This window comes from Antechinus flavipes, chromosome X, assembly GCF_016432865.1.
Source record: "Antechinus flavipes isolate AdamAnt ecotype Samford, QLD, Australia chromosome X, AdamAnt_v2, whole genome shotgun sequence".
In the NCBI taxonomy this organism is placed as follows: Eukaryota; Metazoa; Chordata; class Mammalia; order Dasyuromorphia; family Dasyuridae; genus Antechinus; species Antechinus flavipes.
In genome coordinates, this window is record NC_067404.1 from 84,768,546 (window position 1) to 84,779,800 (window position 11,255).

Sequence of the window (11,255 nt, forward strand, 5' to 3'; positions counted from 1 at the left end):
CTCTGCCTGATTCGGTTTCCTCATCTGTAAAATGGGGGGTTAAAAACAACACCTACCTCTCAGGATTATTGGGAGGACCAAAACAAGATCATATTTGTCAAAGGGCTTAGCACAGTGCCTGGAGCATAGTTGATGCTTAATAACTGTTTATCCCCTTTCCCCTCCGCCCCCATCCCTCCTCGGCCCATGGGGACCCACAATCCTCCTTGGAAATAAAGCAGTCTCTTAAGTCCCTGGGAAAGAAAGAGTCATGGCTTCTGGGGACCTGGGGAGAGGACCACGGGGGTGGAGAGGCCGTCCATGCTGAGTGTGGGGACAGACACATGTGCCTGGGAGCTGCTGCTGCTGCTGCTGGCCGGGAACTGGGAGGAGAGAAAGACAGAGAGACAGAGAGAGAGACAGAGAGAGGAGAGAGTGAAAGAACAGAGTGAGTGTGAGAGAATGGGAGAGGCGAGCGAGAGAATGAGAATGAGTAAGATGAGGAGACACACAGAGAGCCCACCAGAAGAAGCCGTGAGGGACACACACACATGGACCTGGGTGGGGAGAAGTCAAGAAGACATGGATTGACACGCCCCTCCAGGGGCCGCACCTGGAAGGAGAGGCGGGCAGGGCTGCGGGGCGCGATGGGGCTCAGGGTGCTCCAGAAGTGGATGCTGGGGGGCAGCGCACTGGGCGTCAGAAGCACCGGGGTCTGCGGTGGACGGCAGGAGGGCAAGGGACACTGGAGCAAGCCCGCTTAAGCCCACGCCCCGCCCCCCGCCGCTCCCACCCCGCCCGCCGCCCACCCCGCCCCGCCCCGCCCCGCCCCGCCACCCCGCTCCCGGCGGCTCGTCTGGCTTACCAGGGCGTGGGAGGTGAGCAGGGAGGGAGTGAGGGCCGGGCCCAGGCCGGAAACCGAGGCTGACTCGGGACTCGGCCCCAGCGGCAACTCCAGATCGCGTGGTTTGCGACCCTTGGAAGGGGCTGGGGGGTGGGCCTCGGCTGCGGGGGCCGGCGCGGGGGCGGGGCCCGGGGGGTCGGCGACCTCCACGCTAGTCTCCATGGCAACAGCAGCCCCCTCCTCCAGAGGCCGCTCCCCCTTCGTCTCGGAAGCCAGAAGCAAGGAGGCGGTTGCGGCCGAAGCCTCAGGCTCCACGGCCTCGGTCAGACCTTCGGCCGGGGCCATCAAGATGACCTGGCCGCCGGGGAGGAGAGGAGGGGCGGGGCTTAGGCCTGGCCGAGGCTCATCCTCCGCCCTCCCCCCGCCTCCCTAGAGGCTCCGGAGTCAGAGAGCCCCCTCCCCACCCCCGCCCCCAGGGCTGGGGGACGCAGACGTGGACACCCGAGCACACACACATACTCTACCTGTAGAGGCACTCGAGCTTCCGGGGCCTCAAGGCTGACTGGGCTAAGGGGCTCCGGGACGGGCCGAGCGGGCCGGGCGGGACTTAGCTGCTGCAGGGACTGGATGGTGAAGGTGGAGTAGAGCCCAGAACGCATGTACTCATTCCGGCTGCTGCGCACGGGGGTCGGGGCAGAGGAGCCAATGCTCCCTAGAGAGGCCTTCAGCGGCCGGAGAGGCTCCGAAGGGATCTCAGCCCGGACCTGGCCCTCCTCCCCATCGTGGCCTGGCCCCTCCGGGAAGGACACGAATTTGTAGACGAACTTCTGCCCACTCACCTTACGGATGATATTCTGGGGAGAGTGGGAATTTGTGGGGCAGGGGTGTTCAGGGGTGGTCCCGGCCCTTCCTCCCCCGCTCCCGCAAAACCCCTCTCCCGATGGGCGGGCTTCCCCAGGGTAAGGGGAGAGGGACCCCCTGAGCAAGGCCAGGCCCGGTGAAGCACACCTTGTCATAGTAGTACCGAAGGGCCCTGCTCAGCTTGTCGTAGTTCATGTTGGTCTTGTTCTTGCGAAGCCCCCAGAGCCGTGCCACTTCCTCGGCGTCTACCAGCTTGAATTCCCCATCGCTGGACGTCCAGGCTATTAAGTGCCCATTACTCTGCTCCTTCAACAGTTGCAGCAGGAACTGCCACAGGGTCACAGATGGGTCCATCACTCCAAGCACAGGGTCATGGGCCAGTCAGCTGGGTTATCACGGAGGTGGGTGGGAAGAGAGAGAGGGCTTTGGATGGCTCCATCACAACAGCGAAGCGAAGTGTAGGGGGAGCTACAGGCTCGCTAGCCATCCCAAGACTCCAAGGGGAGACAGAGGGGCACAGAGACGTGGGGGGGGGGGGGGGAAGCGTATGAGGGATGAAATTATGCCATGCAGCGTGGACATCGGATGAGACCAGGCCTATCCTGGCAAGGGGGGGAAGGGGGGGGGAATGGAGAACGGACACGTAATCGGGGCCTGACCCCTTATTGCAGGTGCCACAGATGGAGCCATTAATCGGAGGAGCACGACGAAGGCACAGTCAGGAGTTTGGCTCATTACCGTGGGTAGAGAGCTTGGCCTAGAATCACCGACGGGGCCATAACGGTAGAAGGGAGACTTGGGAGGATAGAGTCATCGAATGTGGAAATTACGGCAGCACAGGACCACATAACCTGGTCCATCACTGCGGGGGGGAGCAGGGGGCGGCTGGGGGCGGGGCGGCTGACACCATTACCGCAGAAAGGGCAACATGAAGGACAGGATGTCTGGGGAGGCCTATTAGCATACAGGGGCGACAGGGACAGGCGCCATGCAAAGGGGCGACAGAACAGGGCCGTAAAGGGCTGGTCCGTCACGACCGGGGAAGAAAAGCCACAGCCAGGGCCATTGCAGCCGACGGGTCTCATGGGAGATCACAAATAGGTCCGTTCTCAGGCTGTAAGAGGTGCGGGGGGTGGGGGTGGGGCCTCCAGCCCAGCCCTGTGTCCCTCCCCAAACAGATCACCCCTCCCCCACCAAATACAGAGAAGGCTCGCCCTTCTTCTGCAGGAGATGCCCTCCCGATTCCCAGGCTGTCCCTGCCTCACCTGTGAGCAACCCGATGGCAGCTCCGGGGAGCGGGGGCTCCATGGGGGAGTCCCAGCCCGGTAGCAGCCACCCTCCCGCCCCTAGCTCCTCCTTCTTCTGCTGACTCCGATCCCCGGCCCCTGTCCACTCTGAAGCCTCTTATCCAGGCCCGACCTGGCTTACAGCACCTCCCTCCTTTCCCCCTAGGACCTAAGCCTGCCCCGGCCCAGAGCAGCTCGGCCCGGGCCCAGAGCTCCACCGGATAGGAGAGCCGGGGCCTGGCTGACGTTATCAGTCACGTGGTGAGGCAAGGCTGAAGGGGCGGGGACACGGAACCAGTACCAGCAAGCAGCCGCAAAGCGCAGGCCACTATGGAGTTGGGCTGTGCGCCTGCGCAGGCATAACCCCGTTGGAAAGTGTCTTCGCCCAGGGGCGGGGGAGGAGGGACGCAAGGGGCCGGGTCGAACGCGAGCAAAGAGGGACACCAAGAAAACCGAGACAGAGGAACTGCGATTGCAGAGAAGGCAATGAAGAGGAGGAAGAATGGCCTAGCTCTAGATGGCGAGAAAGATTTCCCCTCCCCCTAGCTTTATTCCCAGCTTTTATTGAAGGGATTTCTGATTTCAAGTAACACAGTCGGAGCCCCTGTAGCAGTCTAGTCAGGAAAGGAAATTCTCAGCATCCTAATCAATGTCCCACATCGTCGGGCAGCTCTTGTAGCCCTTGCAACTCCCGAAGGCCCTGGAAGGGAAGAGAGCACACAGGATCAGAGAAGTGACGTTCTCAATAAGCCATGCTTCTCTCTGCACAGACGTGGGGCCCTTTGCTCCTCACCTCCAGCACTAGTCGGATGTGGGCCTTGATTCGAACAGAATCTTGGGTAAGGCTGTCACTGATCCTGGAAATAGTGGCCAGAGTTTGTTGAGAGTCCCTTTCCTCTCCCTTCTCCCCCAAACCCCCCAAACCCAGGGAAACCTACGAGGTGAGCAGGCGGCTTTTCCGGTCTATGAAATTCAAGGCTTCCATCAAGGTCAGTTCCAGAAAGAAGCCATAGCCAAGTGCCACAAATATCCGGGAAGGGTCTGGCCTGGAAGATAGAGGCATTTCTCAAAGGGCTTCTAAAGGACCCTGTGGCCCCTCTGGGATTCCTCTGCACTCGGGATGCTCTCTGGGATGAGGAGGCAGGGATCCTTATAGAGCAAAGGCTTTTTAAGCCAGTGCGTGAACTTGCAACAACAAAACACCTCGCCATCTGAAATTTAATGCAGCTGATCTCCTTTAGAATCCCATTTATTATATTTCAGGCACTTTAACGACTCTGCAAGGGGCAGAGGGCCATAAGCTTCCCTCAAGGATTCCATGAGAGCAGAAGGTCTAGATCGAGTCACTGACTTGGGGAAGGGGGCTTCCCATGGCTAACACCACTCACACTTCTGCATTCACGTAGAAGTTGCACCCCAAATCCACCTGTGTGCGCAGCTTCTCATCCCCCGATTCCTGGGAAGGAGGAGGAAGGTGTTTAGAGATCCCTTCGTCCCAGGGACGAGATTCCCCCGGAGCTCAGCTCCCCTCCTTCCCTCCCCTTCCCTCCCCCCTTGCTCACCTGCAGCCGCTCGAGGACGTTCTTCAGTTGCAGGTAGCCAGCCAGTTGTCCGTACACCTCGTCTCGCTGCGCCAGCACCTGCCTGGTGTAGAGGCGGAACGGTATCTGGGGCTCTCGGTTCCCCGCCCCCGGCTCGCCACGCTCGCCACGCCCCCCGCAGACCCCACGCCCCCTCACACTCACCTCAGGTCTCGCTGCAAGACATCGCTGATAAAGGCTTCGTATTGCAGGACCTTTGCCTGAGCCTCCCGAGGGTCCACCGCCATGTCGGCGCCCCCCAGCCCGGGACCCTCGCCTGTCAATCGAGTTGACCCACCAGCGCCAGCAAAGAACCGATTCTGATTTCCGGGGGTAGCCGCGAGGCAATGGCTCGCTTCCGGGTTGGGGCGCGTCACTTCCGGTGACGCACTCCCCGCCCCCTCGAGTACGTTGCGTAGCCCTGGGCTTCAGGATAGGCGGCCGCTGCTAGGTCGGGAGAATGCGCAGAAGGCCTAGAAAAGAAAGGCGCCGGAGCATCGAGTGACGTCTTCTGACCTTCTCGTTGCGTCCCTTGGCGTGACTTTGGCGCACCCCCCACCCCTGTGCCATAAGGCCCTACTCCCCTGATAGCAAGCATTTTTTAGGCGCCTACTGTTTTCCAGGCACCGTACCCGGTGCATTCTGGCTTCCCTCATTGCTGGCCATCTTGGTCCTGCAAAGGGCCTTTTGCACTTCCTCCCACCTCACATGCCTTCCCCTCTGAGACTGCCTCCCATTGACCCTATTTGGTTCTGACCTCATTGCCGGCAACTGGGCCCTCCCTTCTCACCTCACCGTGACCTCCTGGAGAGCTGGAAGTCTGTTGCCTGACGCTTATCCCAGTGCTTGGCACCCAGTTGCGCTTCATAAATGCGCACCCCGCTTTTGTGTAATGATGGAGGCCCTCGAAGCACCCTTAAGGCTATCCTGGGGTGTCCGGGACTTTACTGAGTCATCTCAGACTGATGACTTGCTCCTCTCCCCCACACACCCCTCCATGTGGCCCCAGTTATCTGAAGTAGGGGTTGGGGGGGGGGGGTTGAAACCTCAGTGTTATTATCGACTTTTTCCCTCCCTCAACACCATAAATCCTTCATCAACAAGTTTTCTTTCTACCTGCACATCTCTTGCATTTAAAAATATTGCTATCTTGTTGGTCGCTCTCACTAAATTTCTTCCAGTATCTTTGTTTCCAGAGAGCTATCTCCTGTAGCAAATAATGTTTTTGTAAAAGAGTTTTTTTTTTTAATCAGCAAATCTGATCAATACAGGGGGAAAAGCCAAAAATCTACACAAGGCTGTGGACATTTCACTGTTGCAAGAATTTTCAGGGTCCTTTGTGGTGTTTTTCTTCTTTAAAATATAAGATCATTCTCTGTGAGAGCAAGTTTCTCGGGGAGGTTTTCTGGAGGCAGTCTTAGTTGCAGTTAAAAGTAATAATCACCCAAATACAGCCAGGTGTTAAAAGTTCAGATCTTTTATTGTCTCCAAAATAGCCCCGTTAGCTTAGAGGCCTATCTCTCTGCTTGGTTCCAAGAGCTCCCTCCCAATGTCTCCAAATTCAAAGGTTTGTCCTTCAGCTTCCAGCCAGCACAAAGGTGGAAGTGGAATGAATCTCTCTTGCCTCCTAGAGAGGGCTTCTCTCTGAAGTCACTTGACGATCCCTTCTCAATCTTTTCAGCTGAACTCCCGACTGAGCCTCTGTCAGCTTCTTATATATCATCTCCCAAAGGCTGCCTCCTCTCCTCTGAGGCAGGGATCAAGGGAGGTGTGAATTCACAAAGTTACAAAGTTAACTTTGTGAATCTCCCATACTTGTGAATTCCAATGAGTAAAGGTGTGAACACAAGCATTGTTTCTCAGTTCCACTTAGTACCTTGCTTCTTCTGGCCCATAACATCTCCTTGTAGGATCAGATCAATCACACTGAACCATGCTAAATTAGATAATTATTGTTTCTATCAACTCTAATGACTTAACAATTTGTAAGGATTCCAACAGTCCTTGATGGACACTGAAGGAATACATTGCCATGGGATACAGAGAATTTACCCACTCAAGTGTGACTTATTCCATTACTGGACCAGATAACATGTGTATGGCACGTTATTTTATGTATATACATATATTTGTATATTTGTATATATTTTTCTCAACAGTATTTGATTTTTCCAAATACATGTAGATAGTTTTCGACATTCATTTTTTGTAAGATTTTACGTTTCAATTTCTTTCTCCCTCTCTTCCCCCTCCCCCAGACAGTAAGCAGTCAGATATAGTTTTGTATGTATGCCTATTATATCCAGAGGGCATACAAAGTAGTTTGGGGTAAGATCCCACAGGGTGGTAAGTGAGAGAAGTCACTTTTAACGAGAACATAAAAAAGGATACTTAACCCATTATAAACACCTTTCTCATAGCTATTTACACCAGACCAAAGCAAACAGAACCTTTATCAGTCAATTAAGGAGTTAAGCTCCTCCAGTCTCTGTTAAATAGGAGAAGAATTCCAGGAAATATTCAAAGTCTATCTTTTGTAAACAAAGTGGTTGGATGGTATAACAATAAATAGGACACAAAATGGAGTTATGTTATCCCCAAAATCCATCTTTCCATATCACCTCTGCAAAGGAGAGGGGTAAGAATGTCTTCTCATCTCTCGCCTCTGGAACCATGCTTGGTTTTTAGAAAGAATATTCTTTTTTTATTGTTTGATGGTTCTTTTCATTTACATTATTGCAGTCATTCTGTAGAGTGATTGCTCAACTCTGCTCAGTTCCCTCTGCATCGGTTCATGGAGATCTTTCCATGCTTTTCTATAGTCATCACATTTATAGCAAAGTAACACTTTCTGATATTCAAGTACCACCATTTGTATCCTTATTCTCTGATAAGCCACTTTGTTTTGTTGTAGAAATATATAGTAGTCCCTTGACTTGCTGCCAATCATGCTTTTCAACAAGCTAACAGCTAGGAGGTAAAAACAAGGTTTATTATATATGCTTCAACATAGGTCCAGAATGCAAAAATATCTGCCAATCAGGGAATAAACAATTTCCTACAGCTTATAAAGTTTCTAATAACAACAGAGAGACGAAGAAAAGAACATACTTTTTGGATTATAGCTGCCACCAGGAGAAACCACAGACAGGAGAAAGCAAAGATTTATATATGATTTATATTTCAAAGATACTGAAGAAGACAATTTACCAGATCTAGTTTATAAAAAAAATCACTAATGAGGGAGGAGTCTGGGACTGCTAACCACCAGATAGGTATCATAAATCCTTTTGCCCCCATACAGTTGGGAGGTTTCATCTAGATTAAAATAATTGGAAGTCATGTGAAAATCTCAACCAGCTATGTGACTTTCCTCACGCTTAAATAGGCTTAAATAATAACAGAGATGGAAAGACTGGCATGAACTGATGCTAAGTGAAGTGAGCAGAGCCAAGAGAACATTCTACATAGCAACAACAAAATTATGTGGAGATCAGTTCTGATGAATGGGCTCTTTTCTTTTCTTTTTATTAAAGCTTTTTATTTACAAAACTGTTGGAATCCTTACAAAGTGTTAACTCATTAGAGTTGATAGAGACAATAATTATCTAATTTAGCATGGTTCAGTATGATTGATCTGATCCTACAAGAAGATGTTATGGGCCAGAACTTGAAGCAAGGTACTAAGTGGAATTGAGGAGACAATGTTTCAATCTAGTTTAGCATTGATTTAATCCTACAACAAATAATGGTTTCCCAGTGACATAATGATTGGTGTGTACTCAGTGAACAGCATATAAGCAAGAAGCTCTCAAGGGCAGAGAGCACTCTGGGAGATAGAGAAGCCCACAAGCCCACTCTCGGAGACCGAGTCAGATTCATTTCATCTTCTACCTTTGTGCTGGCTGGAGGCTGAAGAAAGCAGAGGCAGAAGCAAGACAAGCTGCAAGAGCTCTTGGAAGCAAGGAAGGAGAAAATAAACGTTTGGATTTTATCAGCTGGCTGTATTTGCAGTGATTATTACTTGGAAATTAAGGCTGCCTCCAGAAACCTCCCCAAGAAACCTGCTCTCAGAGAGAACAATCATGTTATTATAAAAAAGAAGAGAACACCACACAAAACATATGCATGGATCATTTTTCAGCATTGACCCTTGCAAAACCTTGTGTTCCAAATTATCCCCCTCTTCCCCCCACCCCCTCCCCTAGCTGGCAAGTAGTCCAATACATGTTAAATATGTTAAAAACATATGTTAAATCCAATATATGTATACATATTTATACAGTTTTCTTGCTGCAGGAAGGGGCTCTTTTCAACAATGAGGTGATTCAGTTCCAATGGACTTGGGATGAAGAGAGCCAGCTGCATCCAGAGAGAATTTTGGGAACTGAGGGTGGATCACAACCTAGCATTTTCACATTTTTGTTGTTGCTTGCTTGGTTGGTTTTTTTTTCCCTCTCATTTGTTCCCTTTTTGATTTGATTTTTCTTGTGTGGCATAATAAAAGTGGATATATATGTGGAAGAACTGCCCATGTTTAACCTATATTGGATTTCTTTCTATCTAGGGGAGGGGGGGGGAGGAAAAGAGAAAAACTTGAAACACAAGGTTTTGCAAGGGTGAATGTTGAAAACTATCTTTGTATGTATTTTGAAAATAAAAAGTTATTATTAAAATTAATAATAATAGAGAAAAAGGAAAAAAAATCCTACAACCTCTTCAGTCATAGAAGAAAATGAAATGACTGATCGTATTCTTATACATTCTGCCGACCTCCATCCTAGATATCTCAACACCAGTTTTATGACAGACATTTCCAGTACTGGACAACCCTGAATACAACAGCAAAACAAAAACAATACAGTAAGTGATGTTAGCATTATATCATAGTTTCCTTAGTCCCGTTTTTTCCCAGCAACCAACATCAAATGTCCATTTAAACAACATATTTCTTATTCTGTCATCATGGGTTTAGCCATCCTATAAAGTCATGTGATTCTGGGAAATACTTTCCCTTGGAAATCCTGTGCCTAAATGATCTGTTTACAAAGTGCTCAGTTCAGGGCAGCTAGATGTAGTAGACAGAGCAGGAGTGGAGAGAGACAGAAGGAACTAAGCTCAAATCCTGCCTACCCCGAGGAAGTCACTTAACCCTAATTGCCTCACAAAAAAGTGTCCAGTTCACTTCAAACATTTTGATTCCTTAATTAGGATGTCAGTTGTTAGCTGGCCCCAGAATATGCCATATTAGTAGGGCAGTTTTGAAGAAGTGTTTCTCCCAGTAGATCTATTTCCCAAGTTCAGTCATGTACATGCTTGGGATAGATATCCCCCAATTCATCAATGGGTTTGAAACCTGTTGATTACGCTCAACCTGGTTTTACCTGGGTGTGGTCACTGTACATGTTATACTTCTTGGAGCCATGGGTGAGAGTTGAAAGCCAGGTGGGAGCGGAAGGTAGATAAGCGGCCTGAAAAGAGCATGGCAAGCCCTCACACCAGAGGTGCTAGCCCTCCCCGAACACCCTATAAACATCTAGATAATGCTATCCATAAACTAGGGAAGAACTGGATTTTGTGACATAAGATCCTTTTTGTCAATTTTAATGTTATCAGAAGCTTCAAACTGAAAAAATATATATCGAAGCTTTAGTAAAAAAAAAAATTAACTACCATATTAAAACCAATTTTAAAAATTATAACTCTCTAGTATTTGTCCTAATTTGAAAACTGGTCTTTTAAGCAATCAATTAGATGAGACTACAGACTCCTGTTTTCTCTGTTGCTGAAATGCTATGAACAGCCAGTCCATTTAATTTATAAATTTCAACAAATGGAGACAAACTTTTTTCATAAAGCTAAGTGCTTTAAGATTGAATGCCTGAAATAAAATATATATATATATGACAACTCCAATCAATTCTATTTAGAAGAACTGAAATCCAAATTAAGATTTTCTCAATCATCAGTAGCTATATCCAGATATAGTGACTAAAAATATATCCAAAGCTTATATATTTAGGTATCTGTGAATATTAGGAACCTGAAAGAAGTTATCTCTAAGATGAAAGTTTTAAATTTATCATTTAGTGCCATCATCATTAATACTTGGCTTTTTTCATCATTTTTCATCATTCAGCAGAAATTTCAAGGTTCCTAATACCATCACCGCTAACACCAGAAGTTTCAAGTATATTCTTTTATCCAATGAAGCATGTGAAAGCCAATCACCTATTCCCTAGTTCTCAAATGGAAACAATATAATCGGTTAAATGAAGTTTACTACTCTGTGAAAAGTAAAAAATCATAACAATCTGCATCTTTCTCATATCACATCTTTATTTGATATCTCATCTTTATCTCATTCCTGCCCTCCCCCCCAGGACACACACACACACACACACACACACTAATCATTAAATTATCTTAAAAAGATGATAGTATAGACCTAATTTTACATAGGGAGTCAAGTAAGTAATGGTCACGAGCAAGAACAGGGAAAAAAGACAACAAAGCACTAGGGTTATTTATACTTAACAATTCAGAAATACTTGCTGATTGAGATGAAGATCCATTATAAAAAACATCTGGAGTTCCTCTGCCACTGTCAAAGAAAGTTGCTATGAAAGGAGGGACAGGATTATAAAAATATCAAGTTAAGAGTCTTTTCTCAAGCCTAAGTCCAAAATCACAGACTGACTTCTT

General features: G+C 48.8%; 2 protein-coding genes across 5 annotated transcripts; both read right to left on the reverse strand.

Moving 5' to 3' along the window:
* Positions 1 to 65: 65 nt before the first annotated feature.
* ELK1 (ETS transcription factor ELK1) lies at positions 66 to 3,349 on the reverse strand. 3 transcript variants are annotated; one of them, XM_051968845.1, is made up of 6 exons: positions 2,950 to 3,349; positions 1,832 to 2,069; positions 1,348 to 1,677; positions 845 to 1,177; positions 593 to 694; positions 66 to 362 (listed from the first exon to the last, which is right to left on the reverse strand). In XM_051968845.1, exons 2-6 carry the CDS (start codon positions 2,036 to 2,038, stop codon positions 249 to 251), a joined length of 1,086 nt encoding a protein of 361 aa, XP_051824805.1. In that variant the 5' UTR covers positions 2,039 to 2,069; positions 2,950 to 3,349; the 3' UTR covers positions 66 to 248. The 3 variants fall into 3 exon arrangements, with proteins under 3 accessions (XP_051824805.1, XP_051824804.1, XP_051824806.1); XM_051968844.1 differs by having other exon boundaries at positions 503 to 694; XM_051968846.1 differs by lacking the exon at positions 593 to 694.
* Positions 3,350 to 3,517: 168 nt separating this feature from the next.
* On the reverse strand, positions 3,518 to 5,243 carry UXT (ubiquitously expressed prefoldin like chaperone). Of its 2 annotated transcripts, XM_051968847.1 has the most exons (6): positions 4,716 to 5,221; positions 4,533 to 4,614; positions 4,359 to 4,426; positions 3,909 to 4,016; positions 3,764 to 3,827; positions 3,518 to 3,670 (listed from the first exon to the last, which is right to left on the reverse strand). In XM_051968847.1, the coding sequence occupies exons 1-6, from the start codon at positions 4,796 to 4,798 to the stop codon at positions 3,617 to 3,619; spliced, it is 459 nt and encodes a 152-aa protein (XP_051824807.1). In that variant the 5' UTR covers positions 4,799 to 5,221; the 3' UTR covers positions 3,518 to 3,616. The 2 variants fall into 2 exon arrangements, with proteins under 2 accessions (XP_051824807.1, XP_051824808.1); XM_051968848.1 differs by lacking the exon at positions 3,764 to 3,827 and having other exon boundaries at positions 4,716 to 5,243.
* Between the last annotated feature and the right edge of the window lie 6,012 nt (positions 5,244 to 11,255).

Excerpts from the sequence above, each read along its gene's own strand:
- ELK1 (XM_051968844.1), bottom strand. The coding sequence starts at position 2,038 with ATGGACCCATCTGTGACCCTGTGGCAGTTCCTGCTGCAACTGTTGAAG. Across the intron at positions 1,178-1,347 it reads AAGCTCGAGTGCCTCTACAG|GTCATCTTGATGGCCCCGGC; the intron begins GTAGAGTATGTG and ends CCCGGCGGCCAG. Across the intron at positions 695-844 it reads TGCTCACCTCCCACGCCCTG|ACCCCGGTGCTTCTGACGCC; the intron begins GTAAGCCAGACG and ends CGTCCACCGCAG.
- UXT (XM_051968847.1), bottom strand. The coding sequence starts at position 4,798 with ATGGCGGTGGACCCTCGGGAGGCTCAGGCAAAGGTCCTGCAATACGAA. Across the intron at positions 4,427-4,532 it reads ACGTCCTCGAGCGGCTGCAG|GAATCGGGGGATGAGAAGCT; the intron begins GTGAGCAAGGGG and ends CCTCCTTCCCAG. Across the intron at positions 3,828-3,908 it reads AAAAGCCGCCTGCTCACCTC|GATCAGTGACAGCCTTACCC; the intron begins GTAGGTTTCCCT and ends CACTATTTCCAG.